This window comes from Pteropus vampyrus, unplaced genomic scaffold (genome assembly GCF_000151845.1).
Source record: "Pteropus vampyrus isolate Shadow unplaced genomic scaffold, Pvam_2.0 Scaffold140, whole genome shotgun sequence".
Lineage (NCBI taxonomy): Eukaryota > Metazoa > Chordata > Mammalia > Chiroptera > Pteropodidae > Pteropus > Pteropus vampyrus.
In genome coordinates this window covers 5,836,371-5,863,560 of record NW_011888921.1, presented here as the reverse complement: position 1 = coordinate 5,863,560, position 27,190 = coordinate 5,836,371, and the positions used below count along the sequence as shown (strand labels likewise).

The window sequence follows — 27,190 nt, the reverse complement described above, 5'->3', positions numbered from 1 at the left end:
AATCCATGCCAGCTGAATGAATGTGAGGAAACCATGTTTCACAAGTGGAATAGTAGAACCATGTTTTTAATACAACCTTTTCCTTAAAATCAATTCTCACAATTTCACATTTATAAATGCATTTCACTCTGATACAAGTGATAGAAAAAATTGATAAAACTTGCAATGATCCCAACTAATAGACCAAGAAATTTGGACCCTATGAAAGATTGTAATTTAGGTCTCTTAACTATTTTGACTATTTTTTCCTTTTGTCTTTAATTTCACACTTTCCTTTGATAGAATAAACATTTTTTAAATTATAATTTTCATGGTTAGTCATTTGAAAACAGTATTTATAATAATCACCTAACATTTCATTAACATAAACTTTCAAATAAGAAAATAAACTGATCAATGCCATAGGTTTATTAGAAAAATGATAAAGACACTGTAGAGGGAAAAAGAAGAGCATATCACACTCTCATTTTACCAATAAAACCATAAAGTTTACCAGAAACGTCATATATTTGGTAACTCAGATCTTCTGGCCCTAAAATCATTCCATCTGTTGATTCTTCAATGCCTGTAGAATTTCTTGTGGTTTCACAAGATGAATACATTACTTCATATTCCTTACATATATCATCTGAAAGCTCTGTATTACCTGTACAAAAGAAAACATATTGAATATAAATAGGAATTCTACAAATCCTGTCTTTATGAACTCTGGGACCTATGTCTTGTATAACATAATTTCAGAGAATTCTACCAGTTGGGAAAATATACATAAGGTTTTAAGTTAAGCATTCTTTTCCCAAGGGAGGAAGTTTTGACAATTATGGATAAGCTAAAATGATTAACAATAGCTTAAACTTATATAGCACTATCTATTTATCTGACAGCTTCATGCACTTTATTTACTTAATTCTCAGAAAATCTTAAACCCAAACTAATAATAATTATTATTACTATTATTATTGTTTTACAGATGAAGGACACAAGCATGGAGAATTTAAGTCATTTGCCTAAGATAAAATAGTGAGTAAAGAGCATTGCCAATGATGGTAGATCAAAACTAATGTACAAATACCGTATTATAAATGGGTTCAATGCTGGACCCAAAGATACAGCTATTATTTGAAATGACAATTCATTAATATTAGATATGAGAATTGTATAGAAACTACATGTTAAACACTTATCAATATACTTAATCAAATAATCAAAGGACGTACCCCAAAGATCTATGAACAAGTGTGGCCACATGTTTAATCAAAATGTGACTTGTTCTGATGAAATATTTAGGACTTACCCTCAGGATGAGACCCTGATGTGGCTGCTGTTTCATGCCAAGAGCTTTCAGTTCCATGAGTTACTGGAGTGGCATCAGTATTTCCAGGAGGAATTTCTTGCCATACTTTGGCATTAGGATTTAAACCAGTTCCTTTAGATGTCACCTGCTAAATAATCAAAGGAACTATTTGTAAATTCTAAAAGTCAGTGCACTAAAAATTTAGATATGAGATTTTTCCATTACTTAGATGTGAAGACAATTCCAATGTAATAAATATTAAATAAATATTCTAGTTTTGGCTCAACTTGCAAATATAAATCTTTTAAGCAGATGAATTTGAAATGTCTATATGTAAAATCCACCTACCTATACAATAAAAAAACACATCTCAAACACTATTAATGTAGAAACACTGCTTTATCTTCAATCCACTTGCAAATGTCATAAAATTTATTCAAACTATTCACATATTTTTGACATTAGTATATATTTGTGCATCTAGAGCAAATTTTTGAGTTACCTAGAGCGATTTTCCAGAATATATAATTTTTATTGCCATCCAAGCTGTAACAGATGCCTTTCAGTCTGAAGGATTCTATCACTGGAAATTTCTTCCCAAGTATAAAACAGCAATCTGCCTTACTGTGCTTTTCCACTTGTCCTGAAATTGTATATTTTTAATGTCCACAACATAACTATCATATTACCATCGAAAGTGATCTTTTATTTCGTTAACCGACGTCACCATAAAAAATATATAAATAAATTTAAAAAAAAAATAAAGTGATCTTTTGCATACATCATCTAATCACAGACACGCATAGAGGTTAAAAGTAGAAATGAATCACAGTATGGAGGGTGGGGAGAAGAAGAGTATTCAAAAGATGGAGAGAGAGAAAGAAAGCAGGATATACAAATACACTTCTCTTACCTCATTCAACCAAACAGGTATTGATCCTCCTCAAGCACATTAATGACCCTTCGAAAAGTTTACCTTCTTTCCAGAAATTACTTTTAACTGTCTCTTAGCCAGAGGCCCTTCCCTTTTGTGATAGCCTACCCTTCCTGGGCAGCAGGTACCAGAAGGTAGATTCAAAGGACAAGGAATTACTCAAGCTTATAACCTGCAAATACTGGGGATTCAGTTTTCATGAAAAATAACTAGTACACACTAAGCCGCTTATCAGGAAGTTATATGTTCTATATGGAAGGAATTCTTACAACTGACACTGGCTCATGTAGCTAAAAATAAATAAATAAATCAACCTTTAAGGTATCATCGACACCTAAATATGGACAATCAAAGCAGGACTCCAAGTAGGGAGAACTGCAGAGCCCCCAGAGTTACCAGAAGACTCAGCTTCTGGGAGGCCTAACTGTACTTCCTGCAATTATGCCCCATGAAATTCCTCTGTAAACTTTTAATCTAATAAACCAATTTTTTACTTGAGTTTGAGTTTCCATACTATGCAACTATTATACAACTATTATTATGAAACATTTATTGTTTAATTACACTCTACAGCTTGCCATAAATTTTTAAATTTTGCTTATCAACCAAAACCCAATTTGAGTAAAAGGAGAGAGCTCAGATACAACATCCTTTTCCATGTTGATTCATTCACATTTTGGGAGCAAGAGCTGGGCCTGAAATAGTGGCGGTAGTGGCAGTATTTTGTTGCTGACACAGTTTAGAATTGCCAGGTATAGAATAACAAGCATATGCCTTTTATTCAATTTATTATTGTGTTTAAAGTCTCTACACACAATAATCCCCTTTCTGCCTTCACCACAGCAGTACTCTCCTATCACTTTGCCTTTGGAACTGAGCTGACTGTGATTTGAGAATTTAGATACAGCTTAATTTCTGACTGATGGAAGAAAAGAACTGTGAAGAGTTTGTGATAGCCTACCTACCCTTCCTGCCATGTAAACAGTATTTAATCTGATATTAAGCATTTTAATAGAAGAAAACCTATGTATTTACATACCTACCCTTCCCACCCTTTCCTCAATTCTGAGAAGACCAGTTATGTTTCTACCCAAGAAAATGGAAAATAATAAAGACTACAGCTGTCAGAAAGAAAAACTGATCTTATGAATCTTAATAAATACAATGAAAAAGTAAAAAATTCATTTAATGAATAAAATCTGTGTATGAAAAAGACAGAATGAAGGGGCCACACACCCACTAGAAATATCCCTAACTTATAGAACTGTTATACAGAGTAGTATGTAACTTTAGTAAAGCAAAATAGCAATTATTATTTCAAGGTAGTTAATAATTATTACCTAAACATATAATGGTTGAGAGTCTAGAATCACACTTGAATTCAAAATCCAGCTCTAACATTAACGATTGTGTGATCATGGGAAAATTTCTTAACTCATCTGAGTGTCAATTTTCTTAGCTGTAAACTGAGGTAAGAATTCCTTATTTTAAGAACTAAACTGCATTAATACTTGAAAAGCAATTAAAACAGTATAAATACTCTACGTCCTTTTTTATAAAGCCTGTTGGTTTTAAACAGAAGGTAATTCAGCTGTCTCACTCTCAAAAGTATACTACACAAACACTAATACATTATATCAAAATAACTGCAAGGTGAAGTTAAAAGTTAAATATAAACTATTATGTCATAGAAAATTAGCTTTGAAGAAATATATGCAAATCATGAAAGACATATGGAGGACTAAAGAATATAAAATTGTAACAAAAAACTAAAATTAAAGACCAGGAAAATAAAATTCTAGAAAAAATACACATATATGTACGCAAATATGAAAATAAAAAAATTTACACTTATTAAATTAGCAAAGCACTTAAAAATAATTCCCATATTGGCGTAAAATTTGTAAACTCATTCTTTACTGGAGATTGTATAAAATAGTGCAAATCATTCCCACATACAAACATTATTATAAAAGCCAAGAATTGGAGCTAACCTAAAGTCAGATGAGTAACAAAGAAATTATGACACACTCACTGGTAAAGTACTACACAGTCATTCAAAATTACCAAGATACATTACCACATTTCATAAAATCTAAAGAGGTACTGACAAGTCACAAAGAAAAAACTGCCATTGATTAAACAATGACATACCAAATATTTTAAGATGTATCCCAATTTTCAGAAGTTACAACGTGCAACAAATGTGCATCTTAAAGTTCGAGATATGGAAAAAAATCAAAATGGAAAATGCTTTCACACAATGTAGTGAAAAAAAAAAAACATAACCACAGTAACAAAAGCAAATGTGTTAAGCAATTCTGTGGGCTAGGTGCTACACTGAATGCTTTACATGTATCATCTCATCTACTTCTTAAAAAAATCCGTATGGTCTACGGCCACGCCACCCTGAACAAGTCCAATTCCGGAAGCGAAGCAGGGACAGGGCTGGTTAGTACTTGGATGGGAGACCACCTAGGAAGACCAGGTGCTGTAGGCATAAAACATAAAAAAATAAGAGATTGTAAACTGACAAGGTCCTTGCAATCTCTGAGGTCAACCAAGGGTTGCCTCACTTAAAAAAAATTTTAAAAAAAAATTTAAAAAAATTCATATGTACTCGTATCTCCCTTTTACAGGTTATCCTATGAGAAATAATGTAGTCAACTAAAGATACAGAGATTAAATACAGGTCAGTATTAATCATAAAATGATTACAACCCATAGATTATTACAACTGCAAAAAGTACATAAACGTGGACAAGTGGGCTAGAAGGGAACTTGATCTACTACAATAACTAGATCAAGAATTTCTTTCCCTTGTAAAGTATTTCATTAATAAAGTATTCTATTAAAATGTGGCCTTGAGTTTTAGTCATAAAAAACATGTAACTTAAAAAAGCTTATTACTTAAAAGTTTATTTTTAAATTTACATAAATGTTGACTATTTTCTGTGATCCTCATTCTTTCTTGTATTTCAGACTTTTCTTCTGAAGTCATTTTCCTTCTCCAAAGACACCATTAAGATTTTTTTTTTTAGTAAACTCTCAATTGTGGTTTTTCTGAAAAAATCCTCTACCTTTGCTATATAGAGAACTCTTGCTAGGCACATATTCCCTTTCGGCACATTAAAGATATCTCCACTGCCTTCTGGTTTGTAGTACTACTGATCAGAAATCGGCCATTAGTCTAGCTGTCATTCCTAATCTCTCTTTTATCTCTAGTTGCTGCATCTCTATCAATGGTATTTTGAGGCACTGCAATCGTAAGTCTAAGTGTGATTTATTCTACTTGGGATTCACTGAGCTCTTTGAAATCTGATGCATCTTTCATCGATTCTGTAAAATTCTCAGCCATTATTTCTTCAAATATTGCCTCTCCACCAACTGCTCTATTACTTCTTTCTGGAACTCCCATAAAATATTTTACACCTTCTCATCCCATGTTCCACCTCTTTGTACCAATCACTTTCCCATTTTCAATTTCTTTGCTTTTCTAAGGAATTACATTCTGAGCAATTTCTTAAGATCTTCCAGTTTATCAATTCTCTCCTCAGCTGTTTCTAAGATGTATTCAACTTGTCCTGGAGGTTTCTTAGTTCTCTTTTCTATATATTTTTGTTCCTGAAAGTTCCTTTTGGTTCTTTTCTCAAATCTGACTAATGTTTTGTTTCTTGACCATCCTTTCTGTATCTTCCTTTAAGCATATTAAGCATTCTTACAGTCTATATTTGGTAAGTCCAGTATCAGTAATCTTTGAAGGTTTGTGACTTATTTCTGCTAAATCATGCTCATGATTACTTACATGTTTTATGATTTTATAGTGTAAGCCCATTTTCCTTGGAACTTCATTTGTGGAAATTTTAAAGATTACGTTTAAAAATGTGATCTCTAGCAGAAGATTTGTTTGCCTTATACTAGATGACTGCATAGTAAGACTATCAATCTGGTATTTTAAATTTTCAAAATGGGCTTTTTTGGGGCAACAGGTAGTGTGAATTCTGCCCTACTTTGGCAACAAAGAGGATTTATGCATAGAACTATTAGGAAAGACCTCTCCCTACCAACCCAGAGCCAAGGCTAAAACTGTCAAGCTTCCTTTGCTCTTGGAAAGCTTTATTTTTCCCCCCTAGTTTACCTTGTGTCCTGCCTCTAAGCATGGTTAATTAAACCCAAAGTTCTAGGCCACTAAGAATCAACAGATGTTTAAGGATAGCCCCTGGGTTTATTGCTCATCTCTCTAGATTAGTACTTTGTTTTTGGTCTGAAGATTTCATTTGCTTTCTCACCAGCTTAAAGCTCTCCTCTAATAATTTTTTTAAAAAATATTTTAACCAACATTTTCAGCTATTTTCCAGAATATCTAAGTCATAATATTTCTAAAAAAAAAAAAAAAAAAGTATCAATATTATCTTAATGAAGCTAAATTGAAATATAATTCCAACAACTGAGAGGCAACCATGGTATAACAGGAAAAAACATTAACTTTATTTTGCCATCCAGGAATTATGCAATTAGCCCCAGTTTCCCCATTTTAAAAAATGTAACACCTACTCTACCAAACTCCTTATAGTTTCTACAGACTTTTTGCCCCTAACTTCATTTGTTAGGGTCACTACATCCTCTTTTCTTCTTTCTGTTTGTACATAATCTCGATTTTGTTACTCTGTTTATTTAAATATGTGGTCTTTACAATTAGGCAGTGGACTCAAGGAAGGCAGAAACTAGGTCTTCCTCTTCTATTTCAGCTATTAATATAAACCAGGCAAGAGTAGACTTCCAACTCTCTATTTGAGTAGGTGCAAAAAAAGGAATTAATGTTTAGCAACTGCAATTACCTTTCTAGCACGCTAGACCGTCAATGTTGATACATTCTTCCTTTTTTTTTTTTTTAATGTGCTCCTTGGCTTTCAGTTTTAGGGCTGCTAAAAGCTTTTATAATAATATCAAAACCAATAATAAAATGCTAAAACTTGCAGGAGGAAAAGCATCTTGAAAATAGCACCATTTGAATAATCATAGCAAAATCTTAGCTTAGAGATGTTAATTCACAGTTACCTCATATCATAAACCAATTAGTTCTCTTATAGTACCACCATTTAGCCCTGCCAGTACAGGTACCAGATACTATTTAAAAAACTCTACAGAAGAATTTTAGAAAGCAAGTCATCTTTATATTTGCATCATGTAAACAAACCAACATTGTATACTGTACCAAAAGTATCTTATCAAGGCTTTTTTTTAAAATCAGTATTCAGTATTCACTCTGGCTAAAAAGAAAGGTAACTTATCAGTATTCACTCTGGCTAAAAAGAAAGGTAACTTATTAAAGTATAGTGTTCCTGTCACTAGAAGGGCTGAAAAAACCAATGTAAAGATAACATCACTCAAAATAATGCTGCAGAAGTGGCTTGAAGAGGAAATCACTAACCCTAACACCAACAAGCACTAAATGCCAAAATTTAAATCCATCACCACCTTTACTACTGCCATACCTAAGCCACTTTTCCATTAGGAACTCAACCTTACAACTATTAACTTCGCTTCAAGCTGACCATCTCTACTGCCACTACTGCCTGCAAAATGGAAGTTGTGGATAGAACCCTCATTGACTTACAGTGTATTTTCAAGTAGAAGTCATCTGTGGATGTGTCTGACTAGTGGCTCTGTGGTAATATGCTTGCATCCACCTAGATAAATGAGAATCTGGGAATCTGAGTTTTGACTAGTATCTCCCTAGTTTTGACTAGGTTCACTGAAGAGGCCTGACTCATAATATGGCATATTGAAATATGGCTACCCATATTTGGCTACCCAAATGTAGAAATCTACCAAAAAATTGGCTCCAGGTATGACAAATATTCACTACAAGAGATTAAGGCTAATATTTACTATACACAATATGCTATGCCATATATACTTAATTTATAAATAAATACCCAAATGTTGGGAAATTATGATTAAAAAATTACCTTTTACTGATGAAATGTATTATTTCATTAAGCATTTAATAATCAATCAAAATAATTAAGTAGATGATTTTCAGCAGTATACTACTATCCATAAACCTGATGTGTTCCTTGCTAGTGGTGCCAAGAATAATCAAAGTGTGCGGTCTATGGCATATAAACAAGCAGTACTCCTAGGCACATTTATATTGTCACCAGCCTAGTTAAGAATATACACTCGAAAAGCCATTAATGTACACAAGACGATTTATATAAGGATGTATAGTGCAACACTGACCCCATGAGGGAAAGACTGAAAACAACCTAAAGCCCACCTTTGGGAAATTGTTAAATAAAATGTAGTATATTTTGTAACATATAATACTATAAAAGTTAAAGGAGATAGGCCTATAATACACTATTATGGAAAATGCTCCAACATATGTTGTTCAGTGAAAAAAAAATCAAGTTGAAAAACAATAAGTACTTTGTTTTAGTATTTATGTTAACAAACACATAAAAATCACTGTACAGATTTATAAGTATGTAAAAACAGAAAAGGTCTGAAAAGTTACACCACCAACCTATTAACAACAGAACTAGAAATTACTAAGGTATTTGCCAAACAGGGAAAATGTACAAAGGATAAGCAGGAATAGTTAATTATGAATTATGAAGTATCATTTTTACCTATTAAACTACTTAACACCATTTTGACAAGTATAAAAAGAAACAATCAGTTAACTGCTGTAATTCATGTAATTATCAAAAGCCTTAAAATATACATTTTTGGTCTAGAAATTCTATTTGTCAGAAATTCTACTCGAAAGAGATAGACAAAAATACGTAACTACAAGAATGTTTACCGCACTAATTTTATAATAGTGAAAAATTAGAAACATGCCACTCCAGTGATCTGAATGTTTGCATACCTCCCAAATTCATATGTTGAAATCCCAAAGCCAAATGTAATGGTACTGGGAGGTAGGGCCCCTGGGAGATGCTTAAATCATGAGAGTGGAGCCCCTCACAAATGAGGATTAACGTCTTCTAAAAGAGACCCCAGAGAGTTCCTTAGTCCCTTTCACCATGTGAGGACACAGAGAAAAGGCACCATCTATGAACCAGAAAGCCCTCACCAAACACTGGCAGCATGATTCTGGACTTCCGAAAAATAAATTTCTGTTGTTTATAAGCTACCCAGAGTCTGATATTGTTACAGCAGCCCAAATGGTCTAAGATACCAAACTACAGGTAATTTGTTCAATAACTATAGCCCAGCCATTAAAAGAATATCTCAGAGCCTTAAAACCAGACTGTACATAAAACTGGTGAAACCTGAGTAGGTTCTGTGGACCGTACCAATGTCGATTTGCTTGTCTTTATATCATACTATAGTTATGTAAGGTGTTACTACTGGAGGAAACTGGCAAAAAGTACATAGGACCACCCGTATATTTTTTGAGCAACATCTTGAGAGTCTATGTTGTTTCAAAATAGTTTTTTTAATTGTAGAAGACACAGAAATGTTCACAGAAACTTGGAAGAAAAAATAAAGCTAACTTCTTATTATAAAAATAATTTAATTTTATGAAATAATGCAAAGCATAGAAAAGACTGGAGAGATTAAAAATCAGTGTTATCACTGGTTACCTCTGAGCAGTAGCATTCTTTTCATTTTTGTGCTCTTCTGTATTTTCCTACAGTTAACATCTTATTACTCTTACAATCAGAAAATATATAATGAAAAATTTGAGATCTGAATAAAAGACATATCAACTCGTAAAATCATTCTTGGCAAGTGACATAAAAAACTATTGTCTTCCAAGAAGAAAGCTTATAGAACCTACCAACTGAAAAGAAAAGCACAAACAAGCAAAAAGACAATTCACAGCAAAAAGTACCCAAAAAACTAATAAACACTGAAAAACATTCAAACACACTAGTCATTGAAGAAACACAAAATAAATCAATTACTTCATTTTAACCTATATCGTGAATTTTTACAAAAGAGAATGCCTGATGCCAACAAAGATACAGTAAATTGGAAAGTAATTTGTCAATATTGATATGAAAAACTTAAAAAATGTTCACTCTTTGACCTACTACAGTGAATTTTAGCTAAGAGCTTTATACACAGGGCGTCCTTTATAAAATTATTCAACAAAAACTAGAAAATAAAAATGTCCATAAAAAAAAGTTGATGTGTTTTCCTATAAGTCTTTAAAATGAAACAATAATGAATCTGTCAAGTCAGTTTAACTAGAAGACTTATTTTTTTCATTTAAACTCTAGATAACCACATTTGATTCATCTATTGACTAAAATTTAATAAAGAACTCCACTGAAATCCTTAACTCTACCACAGAACTAGAAGTAAAGCCCTTGAGGCTACAGTTATGTATCTATTAAAGGACGTAAACTGCCCAAGTGCCTGCCGAAACTACCTGCCAACATACACTCAGTATGCAAGCACATAGATATTCTCAAAAAAAAAAAAACCCACCAAAGTATTCAAACTGTCAGAACTACGAGTTAGGAAAGTCACCATAAACATGATAAAGCCATCTCTTTGGTCACATACATAACCATTTGTTTTATTGACCTATTTACTATCAGAAACAGAAATCCTATGCCACTTAAACCTACAAATGCTGAGAAACAGAAAAAAAATTAAATAAATTGAGTAAACTTATTTGCCTCATGGCAGATAAATCTCCCAGGTTTAATTTTTACATCTCCAATATTGAGAGGATCACTAAATTACAAGTGCTTAAAAAAAAAAAAAAAGACACAAAATGAACACTTGTCATTTTATCCAGCATAAAACTTCGGGGTCCTCAGAGCATCTGAGATCTTGTTCCCTGACAAATGTCAACAGTTTGGCTCAAATAAAGTCATAAAAATTAAAATACAAAAAACTTTCAGAGTCCTAAAAGAAGATGCTTAAGGGTATTTTATGGAAAGTAAAATTGAAAATTAAACGGAATTTTTCCCCCATTCTGACAGAATACTAACATTAAGAAAACATTTAATACGTCTTCATAACAACTTCAGTTAAATACCATTATCGTCCAATTTTGCAGATAAGGAAAAAGTTACTTTACGTGAAGGTAAAGTAATCTGCCCAAGGTTGCACAGCTAGTAAGACAGAGCCAGAATCTGAACCTAGGCAGTCTAGGGAGTCTGCCAGTACACTACAGTGGCTCTTAACCAGTACATCACTGTTGCCTTAGAGAAAACTTTAAGACAACTAGTTACATACTATTTAAGGAATAGTATAAATCTCCTCGCCAAGCCAAATGGTCCCTTGCTTCACTTCTGCCTACAGTAGCTGATAATCCAGAAGAAATGAATACAGAAAATAGCCACCAGATAAGAACTAGGGTCACTTTGACCCTAGGGTCAGCTCCATAATCACTTTTACCCTAGGGTCAAAGTACAGCTAATTTTCAGTTAAAAAAAAAAAAAAGAAGAAGATGATAATATTCATGGCAGTTTATGCAATAAAATTTACCCTCTATCACAAAGCATTTATCCTAAACTGAATTATCTTGTCTGCAAGCTCCACAATGGCAGTGACCTTGTTTATGGTTTACTGCTCTCTAGTGCCTTGAACAGTGACTAGGCACATAGGAGGCCAACAATAAAATTTGTAAAATGAATCAATGGATGAATATGTACTACATGAGTGGTTCTCAAACTTTACTGTGCATAAGAATCATCTAGGGAATCTTGATAAAATGCAGATTCTGATTCAGCACCCAGATATATGGACAGAGAGTCTGTATTCTCACGAGATCCTGGGTAAGGAAGTTTGCTGCTAATTGGGGGCTCAAACTTTGAATAAATAGCAAGGTAACTAAATCATCCTAAGTCGTTTTCTCCAAGCTCTCCAAGTTGTTAAGAATCAGGGTTCACTTACTCTCCGCTGTGGAAGGAAATGTGAAGCCTATTCATCAATAAAGCTATTACTGTTGGTCCTCTGATATTAGAGGGAAAGACAAGCCTTATATCCACTACGTGTATCCCCAAATTCCCACTACCTCAGTCAAATGGCATCTGATAATTGTTTAATAAACAAAACAAAACTGAGATCTTCCTTGATTAATGGTTTAACTCAGGAGGTCATGGATTACAATGAAAATATAATCAAAACTATAGACTTCTCTCTAGAAAGTTCTATAATGAGATTCATGAACCTCCTTATTAAAGACTGAGAATCCTATTTATACTTAGAATTTAAATAATTTAAATAGTCCTCAAAATACTGAGCCATTTTACTTCAAATTGGTCACCTGATAATGCCAGTAACTATACAAATGAACTAAAAAAAAAAAAACGAACCCGCAAATATCAATGTTAAATGTCAAAATAATCCTTCCCAGAAAAGGGTGCCTTTTAATTCCTGTATATAATCAAGTCAGCAAACCATGTTTCAAATGAAAATGACCACAAAACTGAGATGAAACTTATCTTTCATAAGTATATATGAAAGCAGCAGCTCACAGTGTTTATGTATCAGATACTATTCTAAGTGCTTTATATTAACTGTTGATCCTCTGAACAACCTTATGAAATAGATATTAACATTATTCTCATAAACTGAGAAACAACTTGCCCAAGGTCAAATAATTAGAAAGTGGCACAGATTAGCAGGCAGGCTGGCCCCAGACCCATGTTCTTAACCACTCTTTTATGCTATCCTGTATATATATGTATCTTAGCATTATTACTCAACCACTACTCTTATTTTTTTCCTTTCTCTAACTCAGAACGCTAGGATAATCCTACTTCTCTTACTTTGCTCAACTGCAAATTTTTGTGAACCCTACAAATTTTCATTTTCCACAGCCAATTCAACAAATATTTTAGTAACATCTTATGTACACTACGTTGTTTTTTAATGATAGGAGGGAAAACTGCCAACAAACACAGTGAATCTCTGATCTCTTCTGAAAAATTAAAACCTATCATACAAACTAGGACATTTTTTCAAAATGAAACAGGGTAAGGCATCTGTTCCAGAAAATAAGTATACACTATGACTGTCCAGGACAAAACAGAAGGTATAGTCTCCCTGTTTTGTAGGGTATATAGTGGTATGAAATATGGGCCAACAATGTGTTACACAGACCCTGATTACTCATGACTTTTGTGTCCTAACATAGTCTATGCTTTTCTCTTCCCTTAATAATATATAAACCAAACAAGACTTAACTCCTCAGCCTCGGAGTATGGCTTTATGCCAACAGTTCCTGTTCTACCCTTAGAAATATTCATTTAAAGTAATCCTTTGACTTTGGTGTAGAGTCAGCCATTTATAAAGAGATATTTTCTGAACGAAAGACTGGTTCAAATAGTCTAACAAGGCAACAGACAAGGGAGGAAATATGATTGTGTGATATTCAAGTTTTTTTCTTATATTTACTTACACTTATATATTAAAAAATATTTTTTTCTAAAAGAGCAAATATAAAGTGCCTATTTGAGTCTGTAAATGAGTCTGTATTTTAACATAACTGTGATCTTCATTTTGTTTTATAAGTTTTATTTGCACAATTAAACCCGTACTCTTATTAAACTTTAAAAAAAATTTAAATAAGGTAATTATCTTGTTTGGCCTACTCAGAATCAGAACAAATTAGTAACAGGGCTGGAATTAAAACTCAAAAAGTTATCCATCTCTTAAATCAGTGTTATCTTACAGTATTTGCCATTATATTATATATTACAGTTATTGCCATTACCAGTGCCACTACCATGTAGTTTTGATAAAATTTCCAGAAACATTTAATATGTAAAGTCCAAATTTCGGTCATTTTGGAAGGCAACTACTTATTTACTAACAATTTACATCACAATACAGTTCTGATTATCAAATGATAGTGTCTGTCAACCCTTACCTACCTACACTGTATTACAAGGCTTAATACATAAATACCACAAACCCCATGAACACAACCTGTCAGAATAAATTATTAATCTCAAATTACAGATAGGAACTTGAAGCTCAAAAAAGTTGTCACTTGTCCCAGGTCATACAGCTAACATTTGAACCCAGGATTCCAAAACCCTTACAGAAAATCGTAGTGCATTAATACAGAAGTCTCCAACGTTTTCAAGAAGACTGGAAACCTTTCTCGAGAACTAAATTTTAAACAAAATAAAGCTTAAGCAAAACACAGAATATAGAAATGACAAATTAAAATGCTGTCAACACTATCAGAGCTAGAGTCATTTTTCGTTTTCACTTAAGGATATTATAAGAGGAGGTTAGAATCTTTTTTATGACTTCACATGGACATCTGGATTAGTGTTTCTCAACTTCCTCTACTTTCCACTCCTCTGCAATACAGACTCAGATCCCATTTCTAACCACAGGGTCAAAATCTTTTTTTAAGCTCCTAGGTAGAGGACCAAAATCACAGATTTGAAATGTTCATGTCTAGCATTATGGATCACTTCCATTAACTGGGAAGTAATATAAAGCTGGTGGATAGCCTGAACAAATCTAAACTGATACGAAATAGTTGAATACCAATATTTCTAGTTACTGGGTTTTCAAATACTGTACTTTGCAGCACCGAGATATACTTTTACATCTTTATGTTCACTTCTGAGCATTTTATTCTACTTTTCACACTTCAAAAATAATTTCTACTTCATTTTCAGCCCATTCTCCCTCAAAATACTTTATTTGAAAATGCTTTTATTCATTTTTAAATTAATTGGAATCAAGTTCCAATAAATATTCCAAAATCAAATTGTTCAAAAACTACGCAGCTACTCACTTATTTACAAATCTATTTGGCAATCATTCTCAATTCATTTAGGCACTTTCTTCTTTTCTAAGCCTCTTTTTAAAATGTTTTCAGTCAGTGATATCTAATAACTTTTTATAAGTGATTAAGTTAATGGGAAAAAAATTTAGTGCTCTTCTTGGAGCGAAAGGCACACTACCTATGACTACTGTAGTACAAAATTAATGAAAAATTACCTAGGCAAATATCCCACTATTTTCAGACTCTAAGGTGAACCTAAAATGGAAAATGTTATCACCTAAAAAAGCAGAAAACTTTGGAAGTAATATAAGTTTTTTTCCTAATTATGTAAGATCTGGGGGAAGGGAGGAATGGAGAGTTATTTAATGGGTACAGTTGCAGTTTTGCAAGATGAAGAGTTTTGGAGATGGATGGTGGTGATGGTTGTACAACCTTGTAAATGTACTTAATACAACTGACCTGTATGCTTTAAAATGATTAAGATGATAAATTTCATGTTATGTGTATTTTATCATAATTAAAAACAATTTTTAAAAGTTATGTGAGTTATTAAAGCATCTTACAGTGCATAAAAGTCATTGCTACCTAAGTGGTTGTAAGTATTCATTTTCAGGGAAAAACTCAGAGACAGAAACCAAATTAAAAAAAAAAAAAACACTGCCAAACAACTAGAGTAGACATAACTGGCTGAAAATATTTGAAGGGGAGAAATGATCTGAAAAATTAATTAAATGTTAGCAGCCATGAAAAACATTAAAAAATTGCATACTGTCTCCTTGGTGTTCAAAAATTTAAACTTGCTAGCAGCCAAAAGGGAGCTCTTTCAAACTTACAGAATTTGTTTAAACGGAATTTATGTAGGCTCATGTTTGACAATTGTGTGAATTATCCAAACATTTTTACCTCCTCCCAGAGGGGCAGGCATTGTGTCTCCTTCAGAACTGAGGTAAGAAAAAAAACAAAAACAACTTCAGTCAATATAGCCCTTTGTCTGCAAGACCAAGTTAAAAAAAGCGACATCTAAGTATTATTTAAAATAAGATTTCTTGTCTGCCTGTAGATTTCGATTGCAGTATAGTTAAGTAATATAGAGCTCTAATTCTGACTTAAACATTCACTAGCTTTTAATCTTGGGCAAGTTTCTTAAACTCTCTGTGCCTTAGTTTATCTCTAAACTGGAGATGATAATGCCACCTACATCTCATAAGTATGCTTGAGTAGCTGTAGATACATGCATAAATGCAAAAAACTTCACACGCCTGACACACCACAAGCACAATACATGTGTATGCCACTATTATCGTATTATTATCATTACTATTATCTATCCCACTGATTCTAGTTACAATCTAGTTAAGGTGGGGTCTCTCCACAAAAATTTACTCAAGTAAATTTTTTGTTCAAAGATTTTGAACATAAATGCAGAGGACTCATAGATCTCAGATTAGAGAAGTCCTACCGAAGACCATCCACAAGCAACTTGGTTTATAGCAAAGTGGTTCTTAACCTCTCTTGTGCCATGGAGACCTCTTTAGTAGTCCAATTAACCTGTGGATCTCGTCTCAGAATGATGTTTTGAAGTATATGAAATACACAGGATCACAAAATAAACCAACTATAGTCATCAAAATATTTTTAAATTTCTAATTTAGTAATATATGTGCTTGCACATTAATAAGATTCTTACATATAACAGAGTAATAAGAATAAACAATATTTCAAGGTATCTGCAAAAACTGTAACATGGTATGAAAATATTTCTCTTCTTGCACCACTGAAATTTCAAAACAAAAATAATTTCAAGAATTTTCACTTTTTTTCAATTCTAAATTTCAATTAGAACCTAGTGAAAATAAATATTTTTTTCCCTCAATCAAGTTCACCAACTTCCTCAATTCTATCTAGCGACCAAAATTAAGAACCCTTGGCTTAGGGGAAAGTGCAGAAATAAGTTTTAGAGCCAGAGCCTTATGTTCTTGAAGCCAGACTTCAGACTTTAGTCTCTAAATTATTCACACTTGAATGACCTCAGACATCAAACTTCTGAACTTGGGTTCACTCCTTTAGCATAATTCCTGTAGCATGAGATTATACGGATTATATTAGTTAATAAAATGTCAATGACCAGTGTGTTTTTACTGATTTTAATATCATATACACAACCGCAAGTACTTAGTGGCATTAATTTTTGATAAAACTCATTTTGAGAAAAATTTAAAACCACTTACTGGTTCACAAAGAAAATGATTAATGGAAACATTGAGTTTATGTAACAGTTTAGTGAGAGCAATGATTTGGCATTAGAATGACCTGTATCTAAATCTCAACTCTACTACTTTACTAAGTTACTTAAGCTCACCACATCGGTTTTCTCAAATCTGTAAAACATTGCATTGTTGTTTTAGAAACAAGAGATAATATACCTTAAACACTCAATAAATGGAGCTATCATTAAAGTTCACATTTTAACAAAGCCAAAGGCATCAATTTAGAACTCAAAAGTTTATTTTGGAATTCATGTCGATATAAATAAAACTTCAGTCTTCCTTTTGCTCAGCAAAAACACATATGCACTAAAAACCTACAGCACTTGCACAGCATAACATTACTAACGCAAAATGACAGTTTAAAATCATATCTGATTTCTTATTCTGCCCAAAGAAAAAAAACAATGAGGTAAAAATCGGTAAACAGAATGGATTCAGTAACTTTAAATCTTTTCACGGTTTACTTGGAATGTTCCGATGAATGTTTATTATCAATGTTGAACATATTCTGAGATAGCTGTGTCAATTTAAAACCCAATTTAAAGGTTACACTGATTAGATTTAAAAAGTGAGAGCATGTGTTTACGCCAAAATATTACGGAGTAAGATCTCTCTCTTCCTTTGAAAAAAAAAAAAAAGCCATTGACTGGCCCCAGCTCTGATCCATTATACAACCTGTAAATTCCTTCCCTCATTGAAAAGATTCTTTTTATGGGCATAGTTAACAAGTGCCAAGTTGCGAAGTTGCAGCTTTGCTGGTTTGACGTTTTCACAATGCAAGAACAATATGATCTGGAATCTACTCAAAGCATTAGCCAGCCAGTCAGCTGATGCTCACTCACTGCACACAAGAGAAAGACAGAAAAAAGAGAAATCAAACCTCGTATTTGTGTAAGACAGGTATCCACTGCCTTCAAAATTAAAACAGGCCAACAACAGACGTTCTAGTTAAAGTAATAAATTTCTATTGTTAAGCAACAATACCAAAAATAAAAAGCTTCGCCGGACTAGGTTTCTATCATTCTTGGAATTTTCCTTGTAAAGGGCTTTTATCGGTTCAAAAAACCAATCCTTCACCCCGGAGCCGCTGCTTGAGTAACTTTTACAAAAGGTCAAAGCGGTGCCTTTCAAGGCTTCCAAACCCTACTGGCTTCTCCTTCGTTCACAGTAACTCACTTTCCACCCAGAGAACGTTCCAGAGACCTAGGGACGGGGACCAAACAATATGTGGTGGAGGTTGCTAAAAAGATGCTTTCAACTTTCTTTTCAAAACACTTATTCCGAATTTCACCTTCCTCCCTCTGCGGCCCCACATGTTGCCTGCTTCCCTCCCAGAGGGCCCCGCGAGGCCTCGCTTCACCCCCCAGAACGCGCCCACCTGATTACCCTTTTCTCCGCAGACTCCGCCCCCGGATCCCCCCCCCACCCCTCGCCTGTTTGCCTTCTTTAGGAGATCCATATGGGACACTTTCCCCTTCTTCTGATCCTCATACTACACCAGACAAGCCTCGATTCTCCACCTTCAATGTTCCCCTACTCCAGCCCTCACCTCCCACAGCTTCCTAAAGTGTTGTGAGAGAGCAGAGTGGAGCCGCAGGCCTGCACGGCCCAGGTGCTGTGTCAGCCTATGTGCCGGTTCCGCGGCGTGTACGGCCTGGAAAGTCACATGGCGGTGGGACCGGCCGGCGCCTCCACACTCTTGCTCTTCTCAAAGCAAGACAAGATAAACGAGTCCACTCACCTCCACGAAGAGCAACATGTCTTCCCCCGTTCTGCCCAATCGTTCTCGCAGCTGCTACTCCAACTGGCTTACAGGCCCGAGCCCCAAACGCTAGCTAGGATAAGGACACTCGCCTGGCCCCTCCACCCGGCAGTGGACCCGGCTCCTCCCCCGCCGTCAGCTTCTGCGGCCTGACCCGCCCAGTCCCACCTCCCTTGAAACAGCAACTGTTTCCGGTGCTAAAGAACAATTGCTTCCGGGAGAAAAGAAAACCCTAGGCGTGCTCAACTTTTGTACCACCTATTCCAGCAGCAATATGGAATGTACTATCATCTATCCTGGGAGGAGGAGAGAAGCAATCGGAGGAAGGGACCATCCTGTGCTACGGTGGTGTGTAAAGGTCTTCCTGCATTTCATCCATTGCCAAACGGATAGCTACCATGGCCATAATAATTTTGCAGTTTTCATAGCTCAAAATCTAGATCTGATAAAAAGCCGGGCTTGAGTGAAATGTTCTGAAGGAACGCCCAACCCTGCCGAAAAGGTGGTGGCTAACAGAAAAAAAGTAGAGAAGGAAAAAAAAAAAAGAGCACTAATAGTAAATACATTAATAGCAGCTGCTGTAATTTAAGTGCTTACTATGTGTTTGGCATTATTCTAAGTATTTTACGTGAATTAATCTTAAAACGATCATAGGCAACAAATACTATTATCCCCATTTTACAGTTAAGCCCTCTAAGGGTTTCCCTTAGACACACCTTTAAAGAACTTTGCCCCTTGTTCGCCTGAATCCGATACCCACATCTCCGCTTAACATAATGCTACCTAATACTACTTAGTCTGGATAGCCTCTTCTTGATGTTCTGCCATCAAGTCAAATGAAATAGAATAAAAACAAGAAAAAGTTAATTATATTTACAAGTTTCTATTAGATGATCCAGATTCCTTATTATTTTTAACAATAGCTAGTACGAGTTATCCCTCCCTTGTCAGTCTCACTTTTGTACCCTAGTTCAGACACTCATCTTTTCAAATAATTTTTTGATCTTGTCCACTGGATTTTTTCCATTCTATTATTTCAAAGGTTTCACTCTCACCTAACTGCTGTTACTTACTTTCAGTATTTTCAATATCTGATCCCACATAATCTCCCTTTAACTCACATCTCCTTACTTTTTCACTTAGATACCAAATAAATTCCTCTATCGAATTGCTATTTGTGCCTCGCATTCTTCCTAATCTGATTCTCAGTAAACTCTACATTACTTCATCTCAATCAAACCAATCTCCTCTCTTTTTCCCTGACATACAAATTCAGCACTCACCTCCAAAGCCATGGCTCAAAGTGTCTTTCCTATCTGAAATGCCTTCATTTGTCAATCAACCTTCTCTCTCCATAAGATTTTTCCAAAGACTGTGCTCCCCACAGGTCTCTTCTTCATGTCTTGTTAGCACTTGTATATTATATTCTATCTTAAATGATTTTCTTTTTCTGTTTGTTTTTTAGTTTCTTCACGGGTACCCTATCATATTCTTCACAGTCTAGGATAATGGTAGCCACATAGTATTGTCTCAACGAATGCTTGTCAAATTGAAAGGGAAGGAGAGATTTTAAATTTGCTTTAACAAGTCTTCATTTCAGGTTGCTGATGAATTCCATGCTGCATAAAAAATATGAGACACAATAATCCTAAATTAATTTAGTTGACAAGCATGTAGGCTGCTTTGTGAATGCCTGCTGGAGTAAGCAATGTAAAGGAATCAAGAGAAATAAAACTTATTTAAGGATATCACAATCTAATATTATCAACAAAATACTTAAACAGATTAATTGATAATCTCAAGAAATGCTGGATAATGATGAATATTTTAATTAAACCTCACATTTCTAAAAATAAATAATTCTCCTTAATTGTCCTTGCAGAAAACATTATGAAATTCCTTGAATAGACTTAATTGTGATTTACAGGAAAGGGGGTAATAATCTTTTATGACTAGGGACAGGGTGGGCAGTCTAACAAAAAAAGAAAGTATTCTGGGGCTAAGAAATGTTTCCATGAAGAGCAGAATTGGAAACTATAATGGATATCCAAATTTTAGACAGTTTCTGTACAGGAACTGAGGAAGAATATACCAAATGTTAGAAAAAGAAAACTAGGTATAGGATCTGTTTTTGACAAGTTCACCAACTAATGGAGCTAGACAAATAATAAGTAGGTATACTTCGATACCTACTATAATAGAAAGTTTACAAAGTATTTTGGGAACAGAGGAGGGATTAACTTAGACAAAGGACCTTAAAGAGAAGGAAAAATAATTTTCTTTATATATATACTGATATTTTTAAAAGAAAACTACTTTATGATCCTCTGCCTCCCTTTCTCTAAAGGCCTGAAACATATAAATTGTTTAACTTTACAAGTTTACAAGGAATCAACATAGGACTAAATTTACAATAAGGACTCAACATAGGATGTTCTTGTAGAGAAATTAAGTTGTACATCCACAACTTATATAAAATCTAAAACCTACAAACTTATATAGTTTATGAATACATACACCTGTAGTAAAATGATATAAACACAAACGACATAAATACAGCAAATTCATGACCGTCATTGCCTCTCAAAAGGGGCAGAGGGGAAGGAAGGGACCTGGAGAGAACACCAAAGGGTACTTCAACTTTATCTCTAATGCTTTCTTTTATTTAAAAGTATCTGAAGCAAATATGACAAAATGTTGATATTTGTTCATTCTAGGTGATAGGCACATGGCTATATGTTATATTACTACCTTTACTTTTTCATATATTTTAAAATTAAAAAATAAGCTACACAGCCAACAAAACTATCCTGTCCTTTAACTGCTCCAGTCTCCTAAATCCCTTTACCTCTTCTGTAATCAAAGGAACTGCCCAAAGTACTCCTCTTTCAGTTAGAAACCAGCCTCTAGCATCCCCTTCAATATCTGGAGCCAACTATAGAAATTTCTTCAGTCAGGTTCGTTGAAAAAACGGGTAACTAGGCAGTGCAAAGAGTATGATCATTCAAATAATATCTTCCAAGTTACTACATGTCTAGGAAAAGTTGAGGGACAGCTTAGGAAGTTGTAACACAATTATTCCATTACAGGCTTAAAAAATCTTAAGCAAAACTTGAAGAAGAAGAACCAGGAGTTACTTTTGATACACTGGAGCTTGAATTCTAACACCTAGATTTTAAGCTCATTTAAGCAGGGCTATATCTTCTATTTCTTTTATCGTTTCTGTTGCCTATTCTTTTCTACCCTCCCTCCCCCCTTCACCCTTCTACCATCACAGTATATAGAATGCCTAATTCTCTGCATATAGTAAGCACTCTTTAAATGTTTAAATCAATGATAATGTCACAATGGGTCTATTATGACATCGCCAGGACTGGAACACCATGGTTAGAAACTATTTAGCAGCAGGGTTAATCACAACCTCTGAGAGAAGGAAAGACCTTTCTAGCACTCTCTTGGACACATTTATTAGCATTTGCCTATATTCTGTGTGGAAAGAAAAAGAAGAAATAAAAGAAAATCACTCAACTTTTCAAAATATTTATCAAAATGCAAAATGAGAAAGACGGTGAATCTGAATTAGAAAATGAAGTCGTGGGTTCCACCATCATGTCCAGAAAAGCCCCAACTAAATCAGTGGTCACTAAACTTGAAATCCCAGTCACAGTACAGCAAGTCATCTCTAAAATTGAGCAAGCACAACTCCTTCGAGCCAGACAGGTAGGTAGTAAATGAGGAGTTTACAGGTTGCAACTTATTTGTTTGAATTTTCCATGAGCAGCTGCATTTTTTTTTTAGAATTCACTTTATGCGTGATATTTGACTGTGTTTGAGGTAACTGATTTCAAATGACAATTTCACTTGACTCTGGGTAATAAGCTCCAATTTTATATCAGTCTCTTTCACTTTCATGTTAGAATTAATCAGGCTTTTAAAGAAATAAATCACATGTGCTATTGGATTTGGATAAAAGAAAAATTAAAATCTATAGCTAATTTTTATATCTAATTTTAGTCAATAGTTTTCATTTGTTCTCAACTGAGTTTTATCAAATAGCTGTTAATAAGAAGAAACACAGATTGTTTTGAATTCTAGCTTCTTTTATTTCTCCTGAACAGTTCATGGAAGAAGGGTTTATTGGCCAAGAGAAATCAAAAGACAATTTAAAAAGCGCTTAAATAATATATCAAAAAGACCTCAAACAATTAAGGCTATACTGCACTCTGTTCTCTCAGACAGAATACAACAAATATCAATCTGATTAACAGAAATGAATCCAGGGAAAGTTTTTTCCTGTATTTAAGGAGTGCTATACTTTCTCATTCTCCACATAGACGTACTCCTGTTCCAGCTCCCCACAACTAGAAACAATAACAATGTTTGCTTTTAATGGCTTTACTGAGGTATAATCAACATACAATAAAATGTATATTTTTTAAGTTTTGATATACACAACTCCTGTGGAACTTTCATCACAATCAACATAATTTACTTATCCCCCGTAAAAGTTTCTTCCTGCCCCTTTACAATCCCTCCTATGCACCCCTCTTTGCTCCACCCCCACCCTAAGCCCCACCCAACCACCAATCCGCTTTCTGTTACTATAGATTATTTTGCATTTAAAAAAGAATTTTATGTAAGTGTAATCATATAGTATCTACTTCTGTCTGTCTTCTTTTACTTAGTATAATTATTTTTCCACATTCTTGTATATATAAATATAGTTCATTCCTTTGTATTGCTGAGTATTTTTCCATGGAACGAGCATTTGCATTGTTTCAGGTTTGGGGTTATTACAAATAAATCTGCTATGAATATTCATGTGTTTATTTGTAATTTAAGAATTTATGCTTTCATTTCTTTTGGATAAACAACCTAGGTTTGGAATGGCTGGGTCATGTGGTATGTAAATATTCAATTTTTAAAATAAACTACAAACTTTTAAAAAGTGGTTATACTGTTTTATACTATATTCCCACAATCAGTAGATGAGATTCTCAATTGCTTCACATCTTTATCAACAGTGTTGCCAGTCTTTTTAACTTTAGCCATTTCAAAATGTGTATAACAGTAAATATCTCATTGTGGTTTTAATTTGTACTTTCATAATGACTAATGACTTTGAGCAACTTTCCATAATGAGGGCTCACTTGCCCTCATTATGTCTTCTTTGGTAGTTCAATTATTTTGCCCATATTTTAAAAATTGAGTGGTCTGTGTTCTTATTACTCAATTTTGAGTATTCCTATGTATTCTGAATACAACTCCTTTATCAGACAGGTGATTTGCAAATATTTTTTCCCATTCTGTGGCTTGTCTTTTTTTTCTACTAATAGTGTCTTTCAAAGAATGAAATTTCCAAGTCCAATATGTCAGTGTTTTCTTTTGTAGATCATGCTTTTGGTGTAGTATATAAGCAATATTGCCTAACCCAAAGTAACAGATATTTTACTTCTGTTACAAAGTAACAGAAAATCAATTGACCATATATGTGTGAGTTAATGGACTCTCTAGTCTGTTCTCTTGATCTGTTTGGCTATCTTTATGCCACTACCACAGTGTCTTGATGACCGACTTTATAATAATTCCTGAAATCACGAAATTTTAGTTCTCCAACTTTGTAATTTTTCAGTTTATGTCCAACATCTTTTCTCATAACTTTCTTTTACCTCCTTTTCCTCTTCTTGGGCTTCTTTCTCTGGAGCGACACACTCAAACACTCATAACCTAAAAACTGTCTTTATCCACACTGCTTTCTCCCTTTGCATTTCCATATCAAATTTTTATTAGTCTGTCAAATGCTGCCAGAAAAGTAAAAAAGCCTGTATCTTGATTGGGATTACATTGAATTTATAGATCAATTTGGAGAAAACTGAAATGTTAAAAATATTGTCTTCTGACCCCTGAAAACAGTACATCTCTTCATTTGTTTATGTCTAATTTTTCTCAGAAGTGCTTTGTAGTTTTCAATGTATAGATAGGTCTTGCATACATTTAGTGAGATTTATCCCTAAGTATTTCATTTTTTTAACTATTTTTTTTAAATTTCCATTCTCAGTTGTTCACAACTGTATATGGAAATACAATAGATTTTTGTGTATTGATCTTGTACACTGAAACCTAGTTATTAGTCTTCATAGATTTTCTTTGTGCATTCTTTGGGATTTTCTACATATACAATCTATGCTGATAGAGGCAGTTTTATTTCCACTTTTCATATCTGTATGCATTTAAATTTCATTCCTACTGAGTAGCCTTCCTGTGTAAAACTGAATAGAAGTGATGAGACATTTTTACTTTGTTCTTGATGTTAGGGGAAAGGATTCAGTCTTCTACCATTAAGTATGATGGTAGCTGTAAACATTTTATAATGCCCTTTATCAAGGTGGCGGAAATTCTTTTCCTAGTTTGCCAAGATTTTTAAATCAAGAATAGATATTGAGGGTTTTTTTTTTCAATAATTGTATATATTGTAAAATCACCACCACCATATGTCTAGTTAACATCGATTACCATACATAGTTACAAAATTTTTTCTTGTGATGAAATCTTTTAAGATTTACTCTCTTAGCAACTTTCAAATATGCAACACAGTATTATTAACTATATTCATCATTCTGTACACTACACCCACATAACATTAGTATTGGGTTTTGTCAAAAGCTTTTATTCCAACTAATAGAAAAATCATGTGATTTTTCCCTTTGAATCTGTTAATATAATAAATTACATTGATTTGTGAATATTAAACAAGCCTTGAATTTTAGGGATAAACCTCATTTACTCATGATGTAGCATACTTTTTATCATCTTATATTCAATTTGCTAAAATTTTAACAATTTTTGTGTCTATGTTTACATAAATTATATTGGTTTGTAAAATCTTTGGTATGGGCATCAGAATAATGCTAGCTTTATAGGCTCAGGTAGAACATTCTTGACAATTTTCTTTAAGAGTTTATCAAGAATTGGCATTTCCTTTTACATTTTGGTAGAAATCACCAATTTTCAGTGAGATAAAGAGAAATAACCACTGTAACTGTCTAGACTTGGGGTTTAATTCATGGGGAGGTTTTAAACAGCAAAATTCAATTTTTTAAAAATCACAGAGCTATTCAGTTTCTCTATTTCTTCCTGAGTGAGCTTTCACAATTTGTGTCTTTCAAGGAATTTGTTCATTTCATCTGGGCTGTTGACTTTATTGGTCTAACATTGTTCATAATTGTCCCTTATTATCCCTTCATTATCTGTAGAATCTTTAATAATGTCACTTCTCATTTCTGATATTAGTAATTTGTCTTTTCTCCCTTCCCCCCTTACCAGTCTACAGGTGTATCAATTTTATTGATCTTCTCAAAGAATCAACTTTTGATTTCACTGATTTTTTTCTAATTGCTTTTCTATTTTCTATTTTACTTATTTCCTCACTGATATTTATTATTTCATTTATACTATTTACTTTGGTTACAATTTGCTCTTTTCCCAGTTTCTTAAAGTAGAAACTGAGCTCCTTGATTTGAAATTTTTTTCTTTTGTAATGAGTGCTTTGTTCCATATATTTCCTCCTCTGCAAATAAAAATTCTGTTTTAATTTTATTCAGTTTTCTATATTCTCCCATTTGATTTTTTTGACCCATGAGTTATTTAGAAGTATTAGTTTCCAAATATTTGGAGATTCTCTTATTTATTTCTAATTTAATTTATTGGATTCATAGAACTTATTTCATATAATCTGAATCCTTGTACATTTTTTGAAATTTGTTTTATGGTTCAGAATATGGTCTATATTGGTAAATGCTATGCATGCACTTGAATATAATTTGTATTCTGTTGAGTGGAGTACTCTATAAATAAATGTCCAAACCTGTAGAGAATTTTTATAGGAGTTTTTTTGAGCCAAAACTGACAACGATTGCTGGGAAGCAAGATCTCAAATGCTTCAAAGAATAAGAGCTTTGCAGTTTCTTCAATGCATTTGAAATTAAGGAGGGAACATAAGGAAGATTACATTAAGGTGGGATAAAGCAAGGTGGGGATTGGATTACAGGGTAGTTAACAAGATTATGTGCTCTCTTGAGGGTGGTTATGTTTTTACTTCAAAGGTGTATAATCCTAGATGACAAAAACAATTGACAGAGCTTGCTTAAGGCAAAGATAAACCTTTCACTAAAAAAGTTATATGCCTAGAGAATGACTATGC

At 33.6% G+C, this 27,190-nt stretch overlaps 2 protein-coding genes across 10 annotated transcripts in view; one reads left to right on the top strand and one right to left on the bottom strand.

Moving 5' to 3' along the window:
• The window catches only part of LARP4 (La ribonucleoprotein domain family member 4), a 151,800-nt gene that overhangs the window by 42,849 nt on the left and 81,761 nt on the right, over positions 1–27,190 (bottom strand). For 2 of the 9 annotated variants that reach the window (XM_023535493.1, XM_023535495.1), the window contains exons 1-3: positions 18,970–19,135; positions 1,295–1,442; positions 494–646 (exon numbers count right to left, since the gene is read on the bottom strand). In XM_023535493.1, coding sequence (XP_023391261.1) covers positions 494–646; positions 1,295–1,442; positions 18,970–18,987 — 319 coding nt within the window. In that variant the 5' untranslated portion in view covers positions 18,988–19,135. Of the gene's footprint in view, positions 1–493; positions 647–1,294; positions 1,443–1,796; positions 1,938–18,969; positions 19,186–27,190 lie in introns of those variants that run through there. The other 7 variants (XM_011368319.2, XM_023535494.1, XM_023535497.1 and 4 more) reach the window with 6 other exon arrangements.
• FAM186A (family with sequence similarity 186 member A) overlaps positions 21,296–27,190 on the top strand; it is a 50,898-nt gene continuing 45,003 nt past the window's right edge. Inside the window, exon 1 of the mRNA XM_011368352.2 lies at positions 21,296–22,710. Coding sequence (XP_011366654.1) covers positions 22,540–22,710 — 171 coding nt within the window. The 5' untranslated portion in view covers positions 21,296–22,539. The remainder of the gene's footprint in view (positions 22,711–27,190) is intronic.